Source organism: Cucurbita maxima, unplaced genomic scaffold, assembly GCF_002738345.1.
Source record: "Cucurbita maxima cultivar Rimu unplaced genomic scaffold, Cmax_1.0 Cma_Scf00024, whole genome shotgun sequence".
NCBI lineage: Eukaryota > Viridiplantae > Streptophyta > Magnoliopsida > Cucurbitales > Cucurbitaceae > Cucurbita > Cucurbita maxima.
In genome coordinates this window covers 3,582,120-3,608,324 of record NW_019272040.1, presented here as the reverse complement: position 1 = coordinate 3,608,324, position 26,205 = coordinate 3,582,120, and the positions used below count along the sequence as shown (strand labels likewise).

At 38.7% G+C, this 26,205-nt stretch overlaps 4 protein-coding genes and 2 pseudogenes across 8 annotated transcripts; 3 read left to right on the top strand and 3 right to left on the bottom strand.

Annotated features, from left to right (window-relative positions):
• Positions 1-187: 187 nt before the first annotated feature.
• On the top strand, positions 188-6,909 carry LOC111498198 (RNA polymerase II C-terminal domain phosphatase-like 3). Its single transcript, XM_023149338.1, has 12 exons — positions 188-1,179; positions 1,306-1,438; positions 1,565-1,620; positions 1,717-1,777; positions 1,890-3,296; positions 3,678-4,271; positions 4,357-4,503; positions 4,664-4,932; positions 5,037-5,148; positions 5,233-5,490; positions 5,778-5,824; positions 5,917-6,909. The coding sequence occupies exons 1-12, from the start codon at positions 548-550 to the stop codon at positions 5,978-5,980; spliced, it is 3,780 nt and encodes a 1,259-aa protein (XP_023005106.1). The 5' UTR covers positions 188-547; the 3' UTR covers positions 5,981-6,909.
• A 1,301-nt stretch (positions 6,910-8,210) lies between these two features.
• On the top strand, positions 8,211-18,004 carry LOC111498199 (coiled-coil domain-containing protein SCD2-like). 3 transcript variants are annotated; one of them, XR_002720738.1, is made up of 17 exons: positions 8,211-8,777; positions 9,204-9,370; positions 9,925-10,000; positions 10,134-10,175; positions 10,269-10,331; positions 11,071-11,120; positions 11,208-11,235; positions 11,575-11,649; positions 11,768-11,878; positions 11,954-12,014; positions 12,344-12,460; positions 13,173-13,312; positions 13,503-13,577; positions 15,528-15,569; positions 16,875-16,915; positions 17,389-17,515; positions 17,681-18,004. XR_002720738.1 is itself a non-coding variant. In XM_023149340.1 (17 exons), the coding sequence occupies exons 1-17, from the start codon at positions 8,421-8,423 to the stop codon at positions 17,758-17,760; spliced, it is 1,635 nt and encodes a 544-aa protein (XP_023005108.1). In that variant the 5' UTR covers positions 8,212-8,420; the 3' UTR covers positions 17,761-18,004. The 3 variants fall into 3 exon arrangements, 2 of the variants coding, with proteins under 2 accessions (XP_023005108.1, XP_023005107.1); XM_023149340.1 differs by having other exon boundaries at positions 8,212-8,777; positions 13,185-13,312; positions 13,508-13,577; XM_023149339.1 differs by having other exon boundaries at positions 8,212-8,777; positions 13,508-13,577.
• A 347-nt stretch (positions 18,005-18,351) lies between these two features.
• LOC111498072 lies at positions 18,352-20,578 on the bottom strand (annotated as a pseudogene).
• Positions 20,579-20,660: 82 nt separating this feature from the next.
• Positions 20,661-23,771, top strand: LOC111498201. 3 transcript variants are annotated; one of them, XM_023149342.1, is made up of 8 exons: positions 20,661-21,107; positions 21,183-21,294; positions 21,392-21,435; positions 21,529-21,639; positions 21,748-21,840; positions 21,934-22,040; positions 22,235-22,405; positions 22,728-23,771. In XM_023149342.1, the coding sequence occupies exons 1-7, from the start codon at positions 21,022-21,024 to the stop codon at positions 22,372-22,374; spliced, it is 693 nt and encodes a 230-aa protein (XP_023005110.1). In that variant the 5' UTR covers positions 20,661-21,021; the 3' UTR covers positions 22,375-22,405; positions 22,728-23,771. The 3 variants fall into 3 exon arrangements, with proteins under 3 accessions (XP_023005110.1, XP_023005109.1, XP_023005111.1); XM_023149341.1 differs by lacking the exon at positions 22,728-23,771 and having other exon boundaries at positions 20,662-21,107; positions 22,235-22,573; XM_023149343.1 differs by lacking the exon at positions 22,728-23,771 and having other exon boundaries at positions 20,663-21,107; positions 21,943-22,040; positions 22,235-22,573.
• On the bottom strand, positions 22,877-24,567 carry LOC111498071. The gene is made up of 5 exons (XM_023149125.1): positions 24,560-24,567; positions 24,254-24,512; positions 23,338-23,465; positions 23,089-23,241; positions 22,877-22,969 (listed from the first exon to the last, which is right to left on the bottom strand). Exons 1-5 carry the CDS (start codon positions 24,565-24,567, stop codon positions 22,930-22,932), a joined length of 588 nt encoding a protein of 195 aa, XP_023004893.1. The 3' UTR covers positions 22,877-22,929.
• Positions 24,516-26,080, bottom strand: LOC111498200 (annotated as a pseudogene).
• Positions 26,081-26,205: the final 125 nt, after the last annotated feature.

Here is a 26,205-nt window from a genome sequence, read left to right as displayed (position 1 = left end):
CCCAAAATGAATGGTTTATTCGGGTTTTGGGTTAGTTGTGAGGACCCTAATTTGTAGGCTAATTACCAAATCAAATAACAAAACAGGGGAGTCGGGCGGACCCAATCACTCACCCACCCAGGCCTGATGAGTAACGAACACCCAGACCCACATAACCCACTCTCCGTTTTTTGATTTTTGATTTTCGATTTTCGATCTTCTCTCCGTATCTTCCCCAAATCATTTTCTTCTCCAAATGCTTTGCGGATTTCCAGATCTCCCCTCCCAATTCTATTCTTCTCCCTACTCGCCTTTCTTTCTTCGAATCAATCATCGCGTTACCCTTTTTCTTCCGCCGAAGGAACAACAAAGAAACTCCCCGATTCCCAACCGAACTTTAATCTAATTTTCGAATGCCCCCATTTATTTCCCTTCAACAACATCCGTCCGCTTCTTCTCCCTTATTGCTTCTTCCACATTTTCTAACAACTTCATGCTATTTATGGTACTTTTCGGATCTCATTCGAACCATTTCTCGAAATTTTCTAAGAAACCCTAGGTGGGGTTAATGGGGAAACACACCAACTGTCTTAAAACTCAAGACGTCGAAGAAGGGGAAATCTCTGATACACCTTCAGTTGAGGAGATCACTGAGGAGGATTTTAATAACCTTGAAACTGTCCCTAAGCTGCTGCCTTCCAAACATTCCAATCGGGAGACTACAGTTTGGACCATGAGTGATTTGTATAACAATTATCCCACCATGTGTCGTGGTTATGCTTCTGGTCTCTACAATTTAGCTTGGGCCAAGGCAGTGCAGAATAAGCCTCTCAATGAAATCTTTCTTACGGAGGCCGACCCCGACGACAAATCCCACCGCTCTTCTTCCTCTCCTTTTCGGAATGCCAAGGAACATGGAAACGGTACAATAGAAGAGGCTGCTAAGCTCATCATTGATATTACCGGCGACGACATGAATACCAACAATGCGGATGTCGAGAAAGAGGAAGGCGAATTGGAGGAGGGCGAAATTGATATGGATACGGAGTTCGTAGAAGAGGTTGTTGACTCCAGACCAATGTTGTCCGACTCTCTCGATACTGACTGTCAGGAGATTGATTTCAAAAATAAGGAATTGGATGATCAGCTCAAATTGGTTCACAAAACATTGGATGGTGTTACAATCGACGCTGCACAGAAGTAAGTGAATCCATCTACTTACGTTGTTACGTTGTAGATCAATTGCTGAATGGTGCTATGTCATGCGTCCCCAATATGAAATTACCGGGTTGCTGGAAAATTTACTGTCTCGTTTCTTTCTTGTAGATCGTTTCAGGAAATTTGCTCCCAACTGCTTAGTTCTATAGAGACGTTTCTGGAATTGGTCCAGGGAAAGGTAGTCCCGAGAAAGGATGCGCTCATTCAACGACTGTATGCTGCTCTTCGAATAATCAATTCTGTAAGGCACCCCAAGAATCTCGGTCCTCTTTCGTTTGCCAAATAAATTTCATTTTGACGGGAAATCTTATTTAACGTATATTATTAACTGACGATAATGACAATGAACACTCATTTTCCATCTCAGGTGTTTTGTTCCATGAACCCCAAGGAAAAAGACGAGTATAAGCAACATTTATCGAGGTTTTTGCTCATCCTTGTCCGTAGTTTCTTTTTCATGTGAAGGGTTAGTCTGTTTGTCTACTATCTAACGACCACTTGCTGTGATATTGTTCATAGGTTGCTTTCTTTTGTTAAAAATTGCAACCCTGCTCTTTTTTCTCCTGAGCAGATAAAATCGGTACGGTATACTTTCCTTAGTCTGCTTGTTGTTACTCCTTATGCTGATTCTGGCAACTTATGGAGGAGGTTGTGATTAGGTGCTAAGATAAAGCCACAATATTATTCTACAGGTAGAGGTCAAAATGCCATCTACAGATTCCCTTGACCATTTCCCCGACATGAGAGACAGTGCTAAAGATGTCGAGATCCATATACCTAATGGGGTGAAAAATAAGGACTTTTATTCTGCATATGCAACTGCTACTCCACATTTAACTTCTTCAACTAAGTTGCCTTCAGACTCCATGCCTGTTGGGGTTACGGTAAAAAATAATCTAAATCTCTCATCAGACAGTTTGCTATCTGGCGTACCCAATGTAAAAGGTAGAGGTCCCCTACTCCCTCTGTTAGACCTTCACAAGGATCATGATGTGGACAGTCTCCCATCACCTACCAGAGAAGCTCCTACAGTTTTTTCTGTCCAAAAATCAGGGCATATCCCTGTGAAGGTGGCACATGCTATGGATGGATCGAGAGTACATCCTTATGAAACTGATGCCCTAAAAGCTGTTTCAACCTATCAACAGAAGTTTGGTCGAAGTTCCTTTTCAATGGCTGATCGACTTCCTAGCCCAACCCCTTCAGAAGAATGTGATGGGGGTGGTGATATTGGTGGGGAGGTTTCTAGTTCTTCCATTTTCAGAAGCTCAAAAGCTTCAAATTCTTCTAAACTGGCTCAAACGGTGTCAAATTCTGCTTCTAGCATATCTACAGGTCTTTTTCCTAACCTGGAAAGTTCCAGCACTAAGGGACTGATTAGTCCTTTAAACGTTGCTCCTCCTAGTTCTGTGTCTAATCCAATAGCAAAGCCTTTGGCAAAAAGTAGAGACCCTAGGCTACGAATGGTCAATTCTGAGGCAAGTGCTATGGATCTTAATCCACGCACAATGACTTCTGTGCAGAATCCTTCTGTTGTAGAATCTGCTGTAACCGTAAACATGAGAAAGCAGAAGATGGATGTAGAGCCTAATATAGATGCCCCTGAAATGAAAAGGCAGAGGATTGGATCTCAGAATCATGCATTTTCTGCAAGTGATTTGAGAGCTGGCTCTGGAAGCGGTGGCTGGTTGGAAGATAATACCATGTCCGCTGTTCCCAGGCTTTCAAGCAGGAATCAGATGGAGATTGCTGAAGCAAATGCAATAGAAAAAAACAACGTTACAAACAATTCTGGTGCAGGAAATTCGCGTGGGCCTATGATAAGTGCTAGCAAAGAAGCTTCCTTGCCCTCACTATTGAAAGATATTGTTGTGAACCCAACCATGCTCTTAAGTTTACTTAAAATGAACCAACAGAAGCAAGTAGCTGCAGAATTGAAATTAAACTCGAGTGAACCTGAAAAAAATGCAATTTGTCCTACGGCCGTGAATCCTTGTCTAGGATCCAGTCCACTAGTAAATGCTCCTGCTGTGACCTCAGGAATTTTGCAGCAATCAGCAGGAACACCAAGTGTACCTTCACCACCGGTGGTCACTGTGGTAAGTGATTGATTACATCACAACTCTTTGCATTATAAAACTTCTCATTATTTTTGTCTCCTTGATTGATAAGGGATCGTTTACCAATCAAGGGGTTGGTAGTATCCTTTACACAAGTGCTTGGGCTCATCTTTCTTCTAATCTGATTCAAGAATTTATTAAATGTTCTTTTTTCCCTTTTTTTCTAATACAACTCATTCTTTGATTCAAACAAATGGTGAAGGGTGCTTTTTCCACGTTTTCTTGGATATATTCTAATTCTATGCCGTTGAAACATTTGTGAGATTGTTTATTATTTTCAATTTTTCTGTGTAGTGTAGTATCTGTATTTTTATTCTAGATTAATAATGTACTTATTTTAGATTCTGCACGTTTCACTAGGATGATGTGGGAAAAGTTCGTATGAAACCTCGTGACCCTCGCCGTATCCTCCATGGTAATTCTCTTCACAAGGTTGACAGCATGCGAAATGAGCAGTTAAAAAGTGTTGTACCAGCTGTTCCAAACCCAGAAGGAAGTAGGGATATAATACCAAATGGCCATAAGCAAGAAGGCCAGGGAAATTTGAGATTAGCTTCTTCACAACCATTACTACCTGACATTGGTAGACAGTTCACTAACAATCTGAAAAATATTGCTGATATCATGTCTGTTCCCTCGCCACCAACTTCTTCTCACAATTTATCTTCAAAACCAGTTAAATTGGACAGAAAGGATGCTAATGCTGTTGGGTCAAGCTCTATTGACAGTAAAATTGTGGCAACTGCTACCCAAGCGGTAGATATGGTTGGCCCCTCCCGTTCACATGGTGCATGGGGAGATCTTGAGCATCTTTTTGAGGGTTATGATGACAAGCAAAAGGCTGCTATCCAGAGAGAAAGAGCAAGACGGATAGATGAGCAGAAAAAAATGTTTGCTGCACGCAAACTCTGCCTTGTTTTGGATTTGGATCACACCCTTCTGAATTCAGCTAAGGTTATTTTTCCTTTTACAAATGAAAACTGATTTCACCATCAAACTTGGAATTACAATCCCATGACTTGGTTTGTTCTTGTTCTAGTTTGTGGAAGTAGATCCATTGCATGATGAAATTTTGAGGAAGAAGGAGGAACAGGATCGTGAGAAGGTGCAGAGACATCTTTTCCGATTTCCTCATATGGGAATGTGGACCAAACTACGGCCTGGGGTCTGGAACTTTTTGGAAAAGGTAGGTTGAATATTGAAGTTGTTTTCAACACAACTAATCCAAATAATAGAAGACTCTTCTTTCATCTCTCTTTATAATTTTAAAAAAAATATTTTTTCTTTTAAAGTGTACTGGATGTTGAATGCACATTTTGGTGCTTGTGGTTTCTTTTGCATTTCAGGCCAGCGAGCTCTATGAACTTCATTTGTACACAATGGGAAACAAGTTATATGCAACGGAGATGGCAAAGGTTCTTGATCCAAAAGGGGTTCTGTTTGCCGGGCGAGTTCTTTCTCGAGGTGATGATGGAGACCCCTTGGACGGGGAAGAAAGGGTACCCAAGAGTAAGGATCTGGAGGGTGTTTTGGGCATGGAGTCTGCTGTTGTTATAATTGATGATTCCATCAGGGTGTGGCCACATAACAAAATGAACTTGATTGTCGTAGAAAGGCATGCATATCATCCATCCCTCTTAACTAAAAGATGCTTTTTACGTTTCATAACCCCACGAATTTGAGAGCTCATGACATTGCTTTTGCTGTCTTCCAATGCAGGTATACTTACTTTCCATGTAGTAGGCGCCAATTTGGGCTTCTGGGTCCTTCTCTTCTAGAGATTGACCATGATGAGAGACCTGAAGATGGTACTTTGGCTTCTTCACTGGCGGTAATTACGTGGATTCACTTATTCACCATATTGCATTGAATTAATCTATTTTACACCTAATCATCTTAAATGTTGGTCCAATAGGTTATCCAGAGAATTCATCAAACCTTTTTCTCCCATCCTGTATTAGATGAAGTAGATGTTAGAAATATCTTGGCCTCCGAGCAACAAAGGATTTTGGCTGGTTGCCGTATAGTGTTTAGCAGGGTTTTTCCAGTTGGTGAGGCAAATCCTCACCTGCATCCGCTGTGGCAGACAGCTGAACAGTTTGGTGCGGTGTGCACCAACCAGATTGATGAACAGGTTACCCATGTCGTTGCAAACTCGCTTGGGACTGATAAGGTAGTGTACCGCTCATTTAACTGTGGACTCGGGTCTGATGTGTATTTAGGAATTCATTGTTTCAATTTTTATGTGGAAATTTTGTTGAAATCTCCTTGCAACTGACCTGTTAATGAGATGAGAGTTTGCAGGCAGGCAGCTTGAGGCTAAAATATCATTGGACCGGGGGGATGTATAGATATAACACACACACACACACACACACACACACACACACATATATATCTGATTTAACTACTGAACCTATGCGATGTGTTGATGTTTGTAGTTGCCATTGTTTTGAACAGGTGAATTGGGCTCTCTCCACTGGCAGATTCGTGGTCCATCCAGGGTGGTGAGATTCTTGTTCCAAACTTCAAATTCTCGTAGATGTTTAAACTTGTAATTATATATTTGTTGGGTTTAAACTGTCTGAGTAATGCGCAGGGTGGAAGCATCGGCTCTACTTTACCGGAGGGCAAACGAGCAGGACTTTGCCATTAAACCATAAACAACCCACCCACCAGCAACCTTAACACACCCTTTGCTAAATTAAAAAACAAAAGATTATAATACAAGATGATATAACACGGAGAAGAAATTCAACACGTTGCCTTATATTTGGGTGGTAGTCTTAGGCAAAGTCCAAGATTACTAAGAGACACATCAACCCCCAATTTAAAACGCCCTACAACTACAAGAATGTGTGGAAGAGCTGTGAAAGAGAGATCATCAAGAAATTATGTGCCTCTCACCACATTGACTTTCGAGATCGAGTTTGATTAGATTTGAAATAATCAACGGTGAGGCCACGGGAAGGAGGAGAGAGGGGGGTTGCAAAGAAAGTGAGACGAATGGGTAGAAGGAATTTGGGTAAATTGTGAGTGTGGGGCGAATTTATACTCAACTCGAGGTTGGAAGCTTCTCATTTCTTTTTCTTCTGCTTTTGCTTTGAATTTTCGGTTGGAATTACGAGAGAGAAGAACACTAGGGATTTTATTCTTGATTTCGTCCTGTCCCGTTCGTTCTTGACCAAAATTCGTTGAGAATGACAAGGGGGAGGGGAAGGGGAAGGGCAAATGCGAATGTGAATGATATTGGGAGAATGACAGCATCTGAAAAAGGCTTCGGGTCACATGATAAATGACATCAGCAATCCCTGCAAATGAACCTTTTTTTTTTTGTTTGTTTCATTTTCAAACACTCTTTTCTTTTCCTTAAACAAGGAAAAAAAAAATGAAATTAGCATATACCAGATACGAGGTTTTTTTTTTTTTCCTTTCATTTTTTGTGTAAAGGATAAGCAAGCTTTGATAACAATTTCATCTTGTTCTTAACAAGCTTTTGTCTTTTTAGAATTTGTTTAGAAGACGAAAGGAAAGCCGAGAATGAATATCAATACAAAATTTGCAACAATAAAGCATTAGCGAGGTTGATTGAGAATTGTGAATGCTTTAAACTATGTTGCGTGCTTCCCAAGTCGTCACCCCCATTTTCTTCAAGCTCTTGGTCTGCATGTAAGCTAAAGTTATTGATTTCTTTTCATACAATTAATGACTCATTCTACACCAATTAATGAAAATACTAATTTTCTATTAAATTTAGGTGGTAAAAGTTGTAGTTGTTGAACTTATGGTTTCAATTTCCATTTTCAACTATTTTATTTGCTAAAACTTCACCATTTTAGGTAAAGATGTCTATAGGGCATGTTAAGTTGTGGGGGCTTGCATGACCTGACATAACCTATTTACAGCAAAACTCCCAATATCTGGCCATATAAGGTATGCACCAGGAGGCTTGAATTGCCGGATGGATATTCTAAAAGCTGAGTGTCAGGTAAGGAAAGTGGAGTAGCAAGCATCATTGGTGTATGAATAGGCTTACAATATCGATCATCTTCGCACCACAAAGGAGATCGGAAATGTAGTTCCATTGGGGAAGGTGCATGGATTGAGTATCCCGTATCAGCTGAATTCCAAGAAAGTAGGAATTAGTAAAAACAAGAATTTATTTGCGAACCAAGCATGTGGCTTTGTTTGAGAGCATGCAGAAAGGGGATTTATGCTGTTATCATCAAAGGCATCAGGTTGACGTATGAACCAAGCAAGCTTGTTATTTGATGGGTCAACCGAAGGAGAGTGGGTTGAATATTCCAGGCCTGGGATGGGTGATCGTGGTGTGGACGTTCAAGGGAGCTGTCGGTCGAGATGGTTTGAGGGTGGAAGATGACATTACTTTCCAAGTCTGGAATTCAATTAGTGAATGAGGTAGGGTTGTATTAATTGTAAGATTATATATGACACATCCTTCACTTTTACGTACTTTCAAGCTTAACCCACCAATGCACTTAAAAGGGAAACTACATTACTTCTACTTGGCATACCTACTCTTCAAATTTCTCGAAGGGATATTTTCTATATTTATGTTAAATGTGGCTTTTAATTAAACCTAATAAAAAGGTTTTTATGGTTCCTTTCAATTTGCTTTAACAACTGACTCAAGTTTTATGAATATCTTTTATATATATATATATCTATCGAAGGAAAGCTTGCGCATGAAGTATTTAGGTTACTATAAAAGTAGCATTTTAGTTTTTTTAATCTTCATTATTTATGTCACAACTATTATTCAACAACTAGAGACTAATTTTTTTCACATAACGCTTAATTATATGATTATCTTTTAAATATATACGAAAAGTAGAATTGATAGTTACCATATTTTTTAGTATTAATTTCGAATAAAGAAAAAAAGAAAAACTGCGGCGGCTGTCTTCTTCCTCTTTTCCAAAGCAAGATCCCGCATCCAAAAACTGAGTTGCCTCCGTTTCTCCTGCGATTCTTTACTCCCAAATTACGTCAACTCCAACAACTCCCAATTCTTCTTAGCGTCTCTTAGTATCTATTTCTGCTTCTCTGATCTCTTGCACCAAGCTGCTGCTGCTGCTGTAGATGGACGTGAAACGGACTGAGAGCCCGATTTATGCTCGCCAATGGAGCAGCGAATCAGGCAGCACCGGTGGCCCCGCATCACCGGCAATGTCGCCGGCGCGCGGCCATCATGTGCGATCCTCCTCCGTTTCTGGAACTTCCAACATTAAGCGCACTCAGAACTTCGCTGCAAAAGCCGCGGCCCAGCGGCTAGCGCAGGTTATGGCTTCTCAGACCGCCGATGACGACGAGGATGATCAGGATGACCTAGGATTTCGTTATGGTGCTCCTCCTCCTATTTCATTGTCCAGGAATGTTAATAATGGGAGCAGACTTGCTGTTCCTACTGGAAAAACCACCAGATCTCCCTCCCCTGGAGTAAGTCAAAATGCATTATGCTCGATTCTGATTGAGTTATAGTGTAGCTGAAGCTGTCTACTTTTTTCTTTTTTGGCTTCCTTGCACATTGCCTTCTGCCCCCGTTTCTGACTGAATTTTGCTTGAATTAGGTATGTCAACGTAAATGGTGATTAAGATCTGTTCTTAGTTACTTTGTATTTGCCTTTTTGGATTTTCATTTTACGAAATTGAGATTCACGGATCATTCCGTTTTAGAATTGAATGCATGTTTGCGTTAAATTATCAGGTCATCCTAATAAATGCTCGTTCGGTGTTTCCCATTTGTTCTAGAAATGCAATAGCTTTTTTTTCTTTTCTTTAATCATTTTTTTTTTTTTTTTTAGAATAAGACCACAGCTGATTACAGACGATTAATCGAATTTCCTCTTTTCGTTCTCTAATTAGTTAGCCCGGAACTTTTTAGAGGAAACTCCTTCAGTTCGTTCCACTTCCGCAGGAAGATCATCGATATCTCATATTTCACTGCCAGTGGCCCCACCCAAAACAACACTGAGGACGGCAACTTCTATGCCACCTCTAGATCCGCCTACTAATAAGCAAAGAGAAAAAAGGTAAATCTTTTTGGACTATAGCATACATTAGAAATTCAAATTTGTGGTTTGGACCGTATGCATACAATGCAAGTTACTTATCTGGTTTTAACACCGTGTTCTATCTTTTGCAGATCTGACATATGTTCTCTTTTCGGTTTTATATTGTTTGTTTCTGAAAAATAAATGGTCTTGTAAGATTTGTCTAGTTTCCTCAATATCTAGGACAAGGAATAATGTTTCTTTTTGGTTGTTACATGAAAACTTCCTTGATAGTTACCGAAGCTGTTGACTAGTTTGCTTGTCCTGTTCAAGTCAAGGATTTGTCAATTTGGGTTATGATTAAGAGAAGACGACTGTACTGTTAGAAACTTTAAAAATCTTGCTTACCCTTTCATATTGATGGCTGCCACATCTATGGATGTGTATGTAACTTACATTTTCCGATATTTTGTCCATTCCTGGTATCAGCTAACAAGAATGGGATAATCCTGTATATAGTAATTATTGTAGTATAGAATATAAGATCATGCATCTGATCAAAAAATTGGTGAACTGTTAATGGTATACTGCAGATTCTCATCAGATACGTTGCATTTTAATAATAAAGATTCAGGAGATCAGCAAGAAGCTTCTGCCCTTCGTGATGAAGTACGCCCATCGCATTATTGTTTCATATGTCTGAATCATATAATTGCTGTGTGACTGTAAAGCAGTATGTTTGTTACATTGCCCTTTTTCCAGTCTCCAAGTACTTAAAAGTTGTAAATTCTCTGTTCTGTAGCTTGATATTCTACAAGAGGAGAACGAGAACATTCTTGGGAAGGTGCTTATTTTTCAATTCTTTCTCTTTCACTGGGTTTGAGCATTTTTTTAAATACCTTTTGTGCTTAAATATGTATTTGGGTATTGTTTACAGCTCAGACTTGAGGAAACGAGATGTAAAGATGCACAGACAAGAGTTAGGGAACTTGAGAAGCAGGTAATGGATAGATCATTTCAATATGATTTTCACTAGTTGTGTGTGTAATTTACTTTGTTAGGAAAATCTTTTCTCAGCAGCAATTTGAATATCTAATGCGATTTTGGATCTGTTTAACAGCCTCAAATATAGCAATTCTTAAGAAAGAAAGCAAATGAGAAAGTTAGTGTAGTCAACAGTTAAGAAAGAAAAGGAAATGAGAAATTGTTAATATCCTGTCATGTGGTGACAATATAAAAGGAGTATAAGGATTTGAATACAAATAAAAAGCTTAGAGGATGGTATGCGTAAGAAAATGAGTAAAGCATTGAGGTGTTAAAAGGTGCCAAGATCTGCTGGAGACTTCCACCCAGTTGGTTATCAGAAGTGATAATTCTCAACTTCATTGAAGAACTGCGTTGCCCCCGGAAATAAACAAGTGCTAAATTTTAGATAAGGGAATGAACCGAAACGAAAGAACTAAATGGACGAAAGAGGAAATAAGAACTATGGACTTCTTTGAGGTTCAACAAAGTGTGAGCTTGTGTGAAGTTGCTTTACCTGATAGGTTAGATGTCACAGTCAGCTTGTGAGCATTAGAGCCTTGGCAAAGGTCTTAATGGAAGAAGTTTTCCACGCTGAATTACTTACTTTTGTCTTTACCGTTTGCTTTAATGATCCGATTTGTGTCTGAAAGTTTAATTCCACTTTTGTTCTACGGTGACAAATACATGGGACTGATGTGTTTCTAAGTTATCAGGTTGCTGCTCTGGGAGAAGGTGTTTCTTTAGAAGCTAAACTTTTGAGCAGGTCAATGCAAGTTTAACTTAATTTCCTTGGATTATTTTCTCTCTTGATGTCTGTATGATATAACATCCCGTGCTATTAATAATGCAGGAAGGAAGCAGCATTACGTCAGAGAGAGGTATTTACTGCATCGGATGTGTATGACTTATGATCAAGTACCTAGGGAAGCTTAGTTCTAACCATAGAAATATATATACTTTTTTGAACAAGAAACCAAACTTGTCTTTGACAAAAATGAAAAGAGACTACCATCGAAGTATTTATTGCAGTAAGATTGCTAGGACACTGACGTTTTTTTCAAAGCTGCCTTGTTAGATTTTACTGATCAAATGGTTTATGATTGCTAGGAAATTGTTTGAAAAATGATGGACGGTATTGTAAATATATGACTATTGGTTCCTATGCATGAAACAGCAAAGAAAAAGCATTATTTCTGATGGTACTTTCATTTTTACAGGCTGCACTTAAAGAAGCAAAACAATCAAAGGATGGGGGGGATAATGAAATTGAATCCCTTAAATCTGAAGTTCAGGTTATATTCCTTGCATCTTATGGCGTCCATAATATTAAACATAATTATTTTTTACAGATTTAAAATAATGCTACCCATAACCATTTCCTTTTGGTCTCTTATTTCTAACTTGAATTAGAAATCCAAAGAGGAGACTGCGAATGTTGTTCAACACCTCCATGGAGTTGAACATGATGTCAAGGCTCTACGATCTATGACGCAAAGAATGATTTTGACTCAGAAAGAGATGGTTTGTACTTGCTTTACTTGAAGTAGACTTTCATGTCAGTTTGCATTAGAAAATGATTTACATTTCTTATTTCAGGAAGAAGTAGTTCTTAAAAGGTGTTGGCTTGCTCGCTACTGGGGCCTAGCAGCAAAATATGGTAAATCAGAGGACACGCCTCTTTCAACTACTTTGAATTCTACATAGTTTTTTCTTTTTCATATGCTAGTTGAACCTAACTGAAATGCCATGTGGCTCATTTTTTGGCATTATATCATCCCGTTGTTGGAAATATAAATATCCTGAAAATTTTTAATCAGCTGCAAAATTTCCTTAAACCGCTATCTTGTTTTGAACTATTGTAGAACATCAGCCTCCCTGTATGTGCGAACCATTGTACTTGTTTTTTCTTTTTGATCTTTGGTGACCGATAGTTCCTTACATCTCATTAATCTTTCTTTTTACCAAATCTATTTTCTTGCTTTTCAGGCATTTGTTTAGATATTGCTGTGACAAAGTACGAACACTGGTCATCATTAGCTCCACTCCCATTTGAGATTGTCATTTCTGCAGGGCAAAAGGCTAAGGAGGAATTTTCTCAAAAAGGCAAGTTACTTTTTGGTGATTGCGAGTTATTTATTGATCTTCCTGCCATTGCCTGTTGATGATTATTGGGAGTGAGTCCGACATTGGTTAATTTTGTAGAAGATCATGGGTTTATAAGTGAGGAATACTATCTCCATTGGAATGAGGTCTTTTGGGGAAGCCCAAAGCAAAGCCATGAGAGCTTATGCTCAAAGTGGACAATATCATACCATTGTGGAGAGTCGTGATTTCTAACATGGTATCAGAGCCATGCTCTAAACTTAACCATGTCAATAGAATTCTCAAATATCGAACAAAGAATTGTGAGTCTCGAAGGTGTAGTCAAAAGTGACTAAAGTGTCGAACAAAGGGTGTACTTTGTTCGAGGGCTCCAGAGAAAGGAGTCAAGTCTCAATTAAGGGAAGGCTATTCGAGAGCTCCATAAGCCTCGAGGGAGGCTTATAGTGTACTTTGTTCGAGGGGAGGATTGTTGAGGATTATTGGGAGTGAGTCCCACATTGGTTAATTTAGTGGAAGATCATGAGTTTACAAGTGAGGCCTTTTGGGGAAGCCCAAAGCAAAGCCATGAGAACTTATGCTCAAAGTGGACAATATCATACCATTGTGGAGAGTCGTGATTTCTAACATTGCCCACCACAACTATTGGCTCACTTTTTTTTTTTTTTTGGTGGGTGCATCATCTAAATCAATATCATGTCATCCCATCCCATAGTGCCATTTACAGCACCAGGAGACCTGGACACTGAGCAAAGGAGCACACTTGTTCCTGATATAAGTGATCTAACTGGAGAAGGAAATATTGAAAGTATGCTATCTGTTGAAATGGGATTGAAAGAACTTGCTTCATTGAAGGTTTCTTTCTAATACACTACTCTCTTTCTCCTTTTTTTTGGGTGGGGGTACCTCGGGAACTTCAATCATCAAAGTATAAGTTTCTGTTTTGTTCTGTTTTCTTTTATTCGCTAAATTATGTTCTTCGATATCGTTTTCATTTTGTCATTGCTACTACTGTTTAAATTAAGTCTAAGCTTGCCTTGTAAAGCAAAGGTGGAGGAGGCCATTGTGCTTGCTTTGGCCCAACAGAGGCGTCCAAATTCTGCGCGACAATCTCTGTCAGGTGTGAATTTTTAGTATGACATTGATTTTAATATTTTATCATACTCTTATAGCTTCACTAATGGGTAAAATCGATGAGTCTTTTACAATGCTTTAACTAGATTTTTCATTTAGGGGTGTTTGGGGTGATGAGTTGAGTTATGAAGTTTGGAGTTATTTAATTTGTGGGTCTGCTTATGGAGTTAAACAATCTGTGTTTGACGTGTGTTGTTTAGTCTGGACTAAGGAAGTCGGCATTTAGGGTGCAGAATTGTTTAGTCTGGATTTAAAAAGTCTGTTTGGGGTGCAAAGTTTATTAACATAGAGTTTTGAAGTCTGTGTATGCTTGCTGTTAATTTTTTTTCCTACATTTTTTAAGACATTTGTTCTAATGTCCTAAAACGTGTGTGCATATATATATAGTTAAAAAATTAATTGCATAACAATGTCTGATGTGAGGAAAATCTTTTGGTCTAATCTTAACTTCAACTTTCCTGAATATCTATTCCCTATGCCTTCCAAAAATTTAACATTTTATGTTAAACTTAGTGCCATGTTGTAACTCCATCTTTTATGGATGACTTGTTTATCTATGATTTCAAAGCCTAACGATTATATTTGATTTATTTTCTTGTAATTTTAAAATACCACAAATTTTAACAACATAATGTGAATATTTCATCATTGTAATATTCACTAATGAAACACACCTTTAGCATCTTTATAGTTAAGCTTTGCTTTTATTGTAATTCCATTTTTTTTTTTTTTTGTTTGTTTGTATGTGGGATATTGAGTGATTTCAAATTCTAACGAATTTTAAATGAACTTTGTTACTTATTATCAATGAAATTGAATGACATTTTTCCTATAATTTTTTTTTTCTCAAAATAGTCATATTTTGCAAGATTTCTTAGAATTTTGAAGTAAGTTACTTAACATCAATGTTGAAATGTCGATGCAGATGAAAATATCCATAAAATGTCAATGTCTATGGATAATTCTGAAAAAATTATGAAACAAAAAATTAGGAAAATATATATTTAAATTAATAAAATACCTATTATTAACATGAGAGAGGGAGATGGAGAGAGAAAAAAAGAAGAGGTTCCTTGATAAATAGTGAACACTGAAGTTGTTGAACAGTGGACTGTTTGGAGTAAATAGATCAGGGGTAAAAAACTTAGTAGGCCAAACATGGAGTTGTTTATTTCCTTTATTTTATATTTAGGTATAATTGTTTATTTGTATGAATTAAAAGCTTGCCCCTTCACGAAAAAGCTTTTAGCCTCATCCCTGCTTGGGACCTCATGCCATCTTTAGGTTGATGTTGCTAAGTTTTCTGCGCTGAGTTGTCTAACTTGTCTTGCTTGAGTATAAGCTTGCTCCTTGTCACCCCTCCATTTTGAATTCCCCCTCCCATAAACACTGCTGTTTCTCATCTACTAAAATAAACTGCAGGGTTTTTTTGTTACTTTTGTCTAATTAAACATTCTCAATTTAAATCAATGCCTCTTTCGAGAGTCATAATTGCATGCCAATTCTCATGAAGACAAATTATTCTCATTGCTCGAGTGCAGGGACTGCTTAATTTTGCATGTGGATCGTTTGAGTGTCTTCAATTTCTATTTCGCACATATCTCATGTCATTTATCAGTTTTTTTTTGGTATCCATAATGCTATTGCAAATGCCACTCAGTCAATTGCAGCCGCAATTTTTTCCCCTTATTTCATGAGCATTCCAACCATAAATAATTTTAGCTTTCTGAATGCCTATTGATAGATAATCTGATAAGAAACGTAGCTAATTTTATTATCTTAGTGAAACAATTTTTTGATTTTTGATTCTGTACGGTAACATAGAAGAATTATGTTATATCTGATTCCACCATGGTTGCATGCGACTTTAAAATACTAATTCTCGCATTTGGTAATATTTTTTGCTGAATACTTTCAACTCATTTTAATGTTGCAGATATCAAATCGCCAGTTGATCCCAAGTTTATGGAGGCTTTTGGTATGTCATTTTTGTTGCTGTTCCGTTAGTTCTCAAATTTAAAAGGGTTAAAACTTGATAGACTCGCTCATTAGATCGCTCCCATAAATTTGATAATAGGCTGTCAGGTATCTAAATACACACACGTGCGCGCACACACAAAAAAAAAAAAACGTAAAAACATAAAAACATAATATACTAATATATTACAAAATACTAAAATATTGTAATATTAAACAGTAACTATAGCCTTTGGAGAGGGTCTATTTCTCCCAAGTCCCACAATTGACACAACACTAATATGATCCACACCCTCTAAAGTCCTAACACTTATTTATAATCAAGACATCCCTATCTATTTCCACTATGCTCCTTACTGATATATTACTAATCCCAACAATTTCATTTTGGTACTCTCACATTATCCTATTCTTCAAAGCAACCTTGTCCTCTTAGTGTGTTTTAGAAGATACAATCCAAATAAAAAGAAAAAATGGCAACGATCAAAATAATACTCTTTTTTTAATTTTAATTTTTTATTTTTTATTTTGAATACAAAAACGAAGAAAACATTCTTCAGGAAACGAAAATAAGCATTCATTAAAACAAAGCCCAGCTGGTTTAAATTCACTTTCTGCATTTTGCTATAAATATTGAGTTTTGCAATACTTGTTCACACAAATTTAGGATTTGTATAATGTTTTTGATTAAAAATTGAGGCGGATGCTTTATACCACTTCGAGGCTTGCACCTCGCTTCAAGAGGAAAAGACTCAAGTATGCCTTAAGCCTTTTAAAACATTTGATGACACAAATTTATTAGGTATCTGAACACAGAAAAACAAAAGATACTAATATATTGCATTATCGAAGACAAACAACAATATAACTATAGCCCTTCGAGAGGGCTCTCTCACCCAGGTCTCACAAGGGATACACCACTAAAATGATACACATCCTCTAAGGTCCCTAGCACTTCTATTTATAACTTAGACATCTCTAACTATTTACCACCATTGATATACTACTAATCTCCACACATCTTATTCTAGTATTTTAATGACTGCTTTTCATTTCCATGAGATGCTTAGACTTGAATGCTTTTAATTTTAAGCTTGGTTGTTTAATTTTGATTTATGAAACAATAGTTGAGCTTAAGCTTTCTATATACTCTTCTAATGCCCCAAATTTTAGGAAAATATATTTTTTTTAATTGTTTGGAGATTAAATTGAAATCGATAGAATTGAAGTTGTTGGAGATCTTACTTGAGTAAATTAGATTTAATAAGATTATATGAAGATAATCAGTGTTTTTGTTTTATTTCAGAATTGAGCCCAGAGGAATCTGAAGATGTTCTTTTCAAAGAGGTACTAATTCAGTCTCTTTTGTATAACCTATTTTTCCGTTGCATGACACATATAAGTGGTATTTTTGAATGGTTAGAGTCGTTAGACTATGTTGGTTGGTGGTAATATTTTCTCTCTGAAAAATAAATGCCGAGAACTATTTAACGCAAGTTAGTACATTGCTATCCCTGTTAGAATATTCTTTCATGGCAAACCAACGCCCATCATACATTCACGTGGCTGTCACTTGAGAGCAACTCGCTGTGACCATTGTCTGGTCAGAGCACTTTTGTTCACTAGTACTGAGTTCTCTTTCGCAAGCTACTTGATTAACGAGTGGAACTGCTATTAACTTAAGATAGGTTTACGCTGAGCTACCTAACAACAGAATAAAAAGTGGCAAATAATTTCCATATTTTTCTCTTCAATTTCTGTTTGACACGCTTATGTCATAAACGTTCTGATTATACATGTGATACATTCTTGGCATCCAGGCATGGCTTACATATTTTTGGAGAAGAGCCAAAGCTCATGGTATCGAAGAGGATATTGCAAAAGAACGACTTCAATTCTGGATCAGTCGCAGTGCTCACTCTCCTTCATCTCATGATGCAGTTGAAGGTAAGTTTTGATGAGCTCAATGACTTAACGTTGGAATAGATTTATATTATGTTAACTGGAGAATTTTGTAACGTACTGCTGCATAATATCCTATACTTGCACTCCTTTCGTTTTCTTACCTTCCTCTTTTTCTTTTACTGTGTGTGTGTGAACGCCAATTTTCAGTTGAGCAAGGCCTCATAGAGCTTAGGAAGTTGGGGATTGAGCGTAGAATGTGGGAAGCATCACGTAAAGAGAATGCTTGAAGAGCTCGACCCAATGACAGCCTTGGATAATGCATCATTCTGATTCCGAGGACTCGTTTTTCCAATTATGATATGTTGTGGTCCTTTTCTCCAACACATGGGAATAGCAGTTGTCTATCTTTTTGGATGGGGGCTGGGGAGGGGTCTCCTCTCATGCTCTATCTATGTTGATGTACCTTCTTTCTCCTAATATAATATATATATCACATGCACTGAAACCACTGATATGGAATTTACTTTCTGCATTTTAGGGGGAAAAAAATCACTTCCTGGTTCAAGTATACGGTTCTTAACTAACCTAGGAAGGAGATGAGGTTAAAGAAGAAACTGATAGCTTTAGCTGGGAAGGAAAGTTGGTGTTCTGGATATTGGATATTGAGTGTATAAACATTTATGAATTTACCATTGACTAAGACCCTCTAAGGGACAAGTTAGAGAGTTGGACGCAAAGCTACTGAAAGGAACCGCTACTAAAGGAACCAAAGAAGGTAAGATTTGGATTATCCTATTGATTAAATATCTCACCGTAAGAATATTGTTTGAATTTTAAGAATAGCAGCCTTCATACTTTAGGATTATAATTATCCACGAGTAAATGTAATCTTAAATAAAAGTCTTAAAATATATTAAAGCAACCATAATTTTACATTATCATCCATCCAAAATTTGTAATAAACCTTCATTCCAAAATTTGCAACCCTCCAAAAATAAATAAACTTGATTCTTTTTAATATGACATGAATTGCAACGTCTTTAATAATTTTTATAATATAACTCAGTTTTCACAATTTGAGTCTCTTACGACTATATCCTTACCTGTCTCCGACGATACTTCCTTAGCAAACTCATGGAAGTCTTTGCATGCTCTGAGGTTCTTGAAAACCAGGATGGGAGATTTACTTGGCAACGAGATGAGCCCTTAAGCAATGGCAACTCTCTCACTATGAACCAGAAGTTGTTTTCGATCTGGAAAATCACATTGCCAAATCCTCTTCTGTTTGAAATGCAGTTTGAAGATGGTGTCGATCACCTACAATGTACCTGTGCGTTGAGCCTTTAATGGTATTCCAACTGCAGCTGAGCTCCTTCTTCAAGTTCATCGTAGCCATTTTCTTTCTCACGTGAGCTGCTTCTTGCCATTTCCCAAATGCAGTACACAAATTAAACAAGGTTAAAGGAGGGTTTTCAGCTGCAGTCTTCCCGACGGTTCTTGTGGATCCAGCAACCACCCAACAAGCATTTCCAGCTCATTTCATCGTCATGGATTGGCATACTATTTATCAACGCAAGGCCATCATCTAGGACGCCACCACAAGAGTATACATCAATCATACAATCATAGCGAAGAATTCTAGATTCTATGAGTACGGTACCAAGCCAGAATGGCTGCGAGAATAAAGGTAACAGCATTTGGCCGAACACTGAACGCCTGCATTTTAATAAAAAGCCTCAAAGATTCAGAAGCATACCCATGATTTCCATAACCAAATATTACAGCAGTCCAAGCAGCAGTATCAAGGTTCGTCTAATAATTTGCAGGTTTGGAAGGCATAATCTAATCTGCCACATTTGGAGTACATTGTCTCACCATTGCACACTCTCCAAATAGGTAAGGAAATCAGTCCCCTTTTATTGCATCGCCAGGAACTTGAGTTCCAAAATCGAAACATGTAAGAGCAGACCAAGCTTGAAAAATGCAGGAATAGGTGTAAGAATTCAATGCCACACCTTTATTCCTGATAGTTTTAAATGTCTTTAAAGCATCACTGAGGTCACCAATCTGGCAACACTCCAAGTACAATCATTGGGCTCTTGTATTTTCTCAAAAGTTTTAAAAGCAGCTTCAAAACTTGCACATTTCACATAGAAATCCACAAGAGGAATTCCTAAAGAAACTGCACTGTCCAACCCAACTTTAGCTCAGTAACCATGAATTTTCATCTCCAAATTCAAATCTTCTAAAGCAGCACATACCTTGAGGACAATCCAAAACACAAACGTGTCAAGTTTGACACCATCTCTGACCATTTTCTCAAAGAGTGATAGACAAGGTCTAACATAGAAGGATCATCAAAGAAACTTAAGAGGCATGTAAAAATGGATTGGTTGGAGATGTTGGATGATGAAAGTCCCACCTCGGCTAATTTAGGGAATGATCATAGCTTTATAATCAAAGAATACTATCTCTATTGGTACGAGACATTTTTTAGAAAGCCCAAAGCAAAGCCATTAGAACTTGTGCTCAAAGTGGACAATATCATACCATCGTGGAGAGTAGTTTTCGTCTATCTAGATATAAATCCTTATGCCTGAATGGTCGAGAAAGCCCAATCTGCGCATATGCAGATATCATTATAAACCATGACACCAAGTCTCTTTCGAGCATTTCATCGAACAGTCTTCGGGCATTTGACAAGCTACCACAATAACGATCATTTTTAAAAGCACAACTCTGAAGGAAACCAGGTGGGTTGCGAACCGTCCTTTGCAGTAGATGGTGAACGAATTTACCATATGGTAAAACCCTCAGATTCCCAGACACTTGGAGAAGGCATTTGAACGTTTTGGCAGCAACAGAAACTCCCGCCCTATCCAGGTCTTCGAGAAATTCTCGAACTTCTTTGAGCTTCCGAAGAAATCAAATGCACATTTTCAAATTGGCTATCTTGAATATTTTCTCTGGAGAAAGGATGCGTTTCAAAGATATCCATGAAGGAATTTGAGTAGATTTTGCTGATTTCAAGGCCGGAATCCTATTATCACGAGCTGCCGCCGACGAAAGTTTGGTGGGTAGGAAACGTTGCGAAGGAAGTATAGAATACAATCAATAATGTCCTCGAACCGAAATCTCACCAAGTAAGAACCAAATTGGTCCACATATTGGTGGAGAAACCCACAAGGCAGTGTGATTAAATTTGTCTTTCCCTGTTATCAAAGCTACTCATGCACAGGCCACCTGCACCTTTCTGAACTGCAAATTTGTTTCGGATTTTTGTGCTTACGAAAATCGGGAGAAAGTGAAAGACTGGAAATTTCATCTTATTCTAGTTCTTTTATGGATTTTGGGCCTTGAATTGTAAGGAGTGGACCGGCCCTAAATGATAGCATGGACCTTGCCATAATGCCTGGGTTGCTTTGCCAAAGTTTCAGAAGTTTTTTCTTTTCAGCCTCGGCTATGGCTTATTCCTGGGTTGATTTTCGGGGTCTTTTCCGCTTCAGTGTCTGTGCATTTGGCTGTTGTTCTGTTTGAGCAGGAATAGGATGGAAAGGTTCTTCTCAGTGCGGCAAATCCAAACTCAATGCGACCCTTCCCACTCAATCATGCTTGTTTCAGGGCCTCCTTCCTGGTACTGCCCCATATCCCTCTCTCGCTTCTTCCTCATTTCGTTGAATTCATTCTAGTTTCCCTCAAAATTTTGCAGCGGAAAGACTTCCTTGCTTTTTCAGTTTGCTTTTAATTTGGGTTTGGAGGGAAATGTTACCTTCATCTGCAACCGCCGCAAATTAGAGAATAAACCTCCATATCTCTCGCAGGCATCTCTCTCCTTGTTTCTGTCTGTGTGTATTGTGGTCATATTGAATAGAATGTTGCATATTTGCTGAATTAGAACCCTTTGGGCCTAATATCCAGGGAGTTGATCCAGCATCCGAAACCTTTCAGCGCATACAAATGAAGTCGGTGGTCATTCCATTCTTTATCCTAATTAAACGACGATCGTCCTTCACTTGCTTTACTTGAACGTGTGAATTCTCTAATTCTGACTTCAGGTATTTGGAGGACAACGAGGGAATTAACAAGTACTTCTCTGCATTTCACCTGCATCGTACACTTCCCGTGGCAGTTGTTATTGACGATTTTGGAGATTTTTTCGAGGAAAGGTCTTCATATTTTCTATCTTTCTAACTTCTATCCACTGGTACTCTGTGCATTACTATGTATTTTTGTAGCTTTTTATTCCCTTTTTCATTTCACCTTCTATTTGTAAGGCGATGTCAGGAAAAATATGCCAATCCTCGCGGAAGAGACCTAGCAATGGTTAGAACACTGGCACTTAGTCATAATGCCATGAGCCTAGCCAAGTGGGTTTGCATCTCTCAGAACTTCCAATGAATAAATTACTCTCCTAGATGACACCCTCTTCTTTGCTGCTTCTAACTTGAAAGATTTTTCAGTCAGTGTAGGCCTTGCCAGCTTGTGTTGTCTGATACACACCACGGAGAGTCCCCAAGGTTGATATTCATTTATAAGAGATGGGTTCCAACCATTTTCACCATTAGAGGTTAGTTTAAGCTGACTGACTGCTCAACCCAAATTCAAAGCAGTTGACCCCATTTTTTGTTATTTGTGTATTGCATGGCAATTTCAGAAAATACAAATGATAAGTGGTTCAAAGTGATTGTGTTGTCTTCTTGATGGTTAACTGATATGACCTTTTGGCCACCTGTATTGAACTATTTCTGGTTTATGTTGAAGGTGATGGGTCTGGATGGCTCATCCTGAGAAGTATTAACAATTGTGGAAATGACTGTTGTTTGAGGACTAAAAGTGCAAAATACTCGATTGCTCTTCAGTTCCTGAGTTTGGAGGAAGTTTCTGAAGACATTACAGAATAATGGATTTCCTTGCAGCTTGAGTACTTCACTTGTAAGTCTGTAGGTCGACCTATTCTTTTTAGGAATTCTACGCTGATATATTAGTATTTGTTTATGAAGAACAATCTTCTGATATTAGTATCATTATTATATAAACTTGGTGTCTGTTCAACTTTTATGATGGGTGATTAATTGTTGCCTCTATAATCTTACTAATCAATCAAGTTTTTCCATTATCTCAATTTTGAAACAGCATGAAATTCTTTCAGTTTTCTCACTAAACGAGCAAGCAGTTTTGAGTATTGTTTATGGTAGATTATTGCCTTTCAGCTCCCTGTATTTATCTGAGAAGAGATGGTCTTATGTTCTTTCAGAATATCTATCAAGTACCGATCAGAATTGAATAACTCTGTTTTCTACTAATCATTTACAAGCACAAGAGAAAGTCAGCAGAAAAGAAAAGAAAAGAAAAGAAAACAACTGAAAGCTGACCCTGGGCTCAACCCGTGTTTACAAATCCTGGTTCCCATTAAGATTTTATAGTAAACTCCTTTTTGATACTCTGGATCACAGAATTCACCACCCCAGATCATCACAAGCCTCCGCTGGAAAGACTCTGCAACAATCGTTAAATCTCAAGAATAATGTATCATATTGTTGCCTATAGATGTTTAAAGTAGTGTTGCTTCACAAGAAATGAGTTGGTGCAAATGGGTTATTTTGTTGAGATCTTACGTCTTGGGGCGGTCATACTGTAGATGCTCTCTATCAACAGGCTCCGAAACACCGCCCCCCCTCTTGGCCTCTGGTTTTAGTTTTACTTCCGGATACATGTCAACATCGCAAGCTTCCCCTCCAACAGTGTCACAAGCCTCAGCTGGAAAAGCTCTGTAGAAACAGACACAGAAGAGCAGCAAACGAAAAGGGTATTGAATCAGACATATTGTAGTCAACTGTTGAAGGGTCTTGTCCAACCGCACTTGCCTATGCTTGTAGGGTGGGACGTTGACGTTGAGTTTGAGAAGTGGGGTGCCTTCGTAGGGACCTCGTAGGCATTGAGAAGGCCTTTGATTTGGTGGTTGGTGGGAAGAGAGAGCATGATGATGGAGATGCTAAGAAAAGAGGTGAAGAATGGCTCAATCTGCTGCGAAGTTGATGCTTGGATGCTTCTTCAGAGTAGGATTCAGACTTAAAAAAGGTTAAACAGATAAAGATGGCAGATATCTCGCGACTGGATTAAGTTCTTGGACCAATTATTTAGAGGAAAAAAGAAAAAACTAGTGGTTGTGAAGGCTTGAATGGATGTATTATTCTTAGACTATTAGTATTGCCCCTTTATCTATCATTTTCTTTTTCATTTTTCTCATATCAAGAACATTCTTGAAGCGAATCCGCTGATATGTTTTTATTCGGTGGTTTATCTTTTTTGTTGAAGAGCTTAAATATCTGAGAATTTTGCGACGATTGGAGCATGAGTAGATCGTTTGCCATAATAATTCTCTCGAGGGAGGGGTATTACTAAAAGAGTGTCCAACAAACATATCACACAATGAAGGCGTTGGTGGGAGGTGCAATGAGGTCGGTCAAAAGTGAGACATTATTTTGGTCAGAGGTTGAGCTGTCCTGTTATGGAGCATGTTTGGTTGGGGGCTTGGGGTCCCACACAGCATCATCTCATCTCTTCTGAGTACACAGGACAAACTCAAACTAATGCCACCCCCGTCCCTCGGCCCTCCCCCCTTTTCGTCTTCTTTAGTTTCCAGAAAGTTAAAGATAAGTCTCTATAGTTTGATAGATTCGAATTGAGAATGTGACTTTACCATTCTTTCTTTTCACTAACTACATCTGCAATCGGACTGAGCCAACTGCTTTAAAAGCTCTGTAATTGCGTCTGCATCACAAGTAGCTCATCGCTGCAGGGCCTGTCCTCGGGCAATTCTGATGCGCACACACCCGCAATTCTCAATGCCAACACCATCTCTTCTTCTTCTGCCACCCCTTCACCTCTCATACTTTTATCTACAGCTTCTCGCGGCTCCACTGATTCGTCGCGCCACCGTCCTACACTTCCCCCACTGCCACTCCCATCCTCTCGGTCCGACAATGCCCGCTCCCTCGGATCTCTACTAGTTAACAGAACGCTCAGTATCACCCCAAAGCTGAAAATGTCGCTCTTGTCAGTATACCTGTTCAAGATGAATGCCACCAAGCCATGGATTAAGCATGCAATTGTGATCAAGTTTCTTACCTAGAAAAGCAAAGGAGTGTAATCATTAATGCAGAGAGAGAAACCGACATTGTAAAAAGTTCAGCTAAATTCAATATCTTATCCACATCGTAAGCTTTAAATGAACTTTGACGGGTAATGCCTATTTGGGCAATCAATGTCTGTCTACATCCAGGAGCATTTCTTTCATTTTCAAAGACCGCAACCACCGAGGATTTTAGAGTACTGAAACCTTGGGGTTTGGGAGGATTTACCCGGAGCTGTTAAGACACTCGGGAGCGGTGTACAAAGAAGCAGGTCTATCAAAATCAGGGAAGAGATTTGTTAACCCACAATCACCCAACTTTGGTTCAAACTCTGCGTCCAACAGCACATTTGCAGGCTTCAAATTGCAGTGAAGAATTCGAGGGTTACATTCAAAATGAAGAAATTGAAGCCCTCTGGCAATCCCAACAGCAATTCGCAGCCGAACTTCCCATTTAAGTTCCAATTGATTCTCTCGCATTTTCCGCATTGCGTCCTCAGGAGACCCAGTGGGCACGAAGTCGTAAACCAAACAGCAGCTGCCCATTTCGTCGACGTAAGCCTTTATGCTCATCATATTCCGATGCTTCAAACCCCCGAGCACCGCCATCTGCTGCTGCAGCATTCGCCGCCGTTCCTCCGCCCTACCGCATTGAATGGGTTCGAGCTTCTTCACCACCGCTGTATGCCCATTGGCCAGAACAGCCCTGTAGCATTTCCCATTTGAGTTCGAACTCAAAGCCAGCCAATGGGTTTCGGTCCAGAACATCCGCATCGATTTATGGGGAAAAAATTAGGGGTCCTTCGAGAAGTGGGGTTCGGTTTAGGTAACCCACAAGGCTGCGGATGAACCAAATAGAGGAAAAAAACGCCAGCGAGTCCGGTGACGACCCCTAAGGCGACGCCGAGAAGAATCCTATGAACCCATTGTTGAGATGGGAAGTTTTAGAGAATGGCACGAAATGCTCGGAAGAGCCAACAAGGGCATCGCTTTGGGCGAAAAAGCGAGGAAACCCAAACACGAACAGCAAGAGAAGAATGTGAATGGCCAAGAATGCAAAGAAGAACCCCATTAAGTTAAGAGGAGCATAAACTTGGGTTCACCGTACAGAGTCACCGCCATTAAATGTGAAGTCTTCACAGCGACTGTACTTGGACCGAGTAAGGTTGTCTGTCGGTTCAAAGGGAGTGTTAAAACAGGATCCGAAGGAGAAATTCAAATTTTGATTCCACATGAGGTTTGACGTATAATACTTTTTGTAGTTTAATAAAAAAAGATGTATTAGGTGTCGGAATTATATTATATTGGGTTTATTACGGAGTCAATAATCACGTAATTTTACCCTTGCAACGTGGGGATGACAGCAGCGTAGGCGTAAGGTTTTGATCGTCTACTTTTGATACTTTAGGTTATCAAATATTATATTTATTATAAGCACAATGTTAGTTGGGTTTGTTGTCTTGTTCTGGGTTGCGTCCACCTTTCCTCTAAGATTGCTTCTTCGTTTTAAATATCTTATTTCCTAATCTCTTCTGTCTTCTCCTCATTGCTTAGCTTTTATATCTCAATATTAACAGTACGTATTCGAATCCTTTACTGA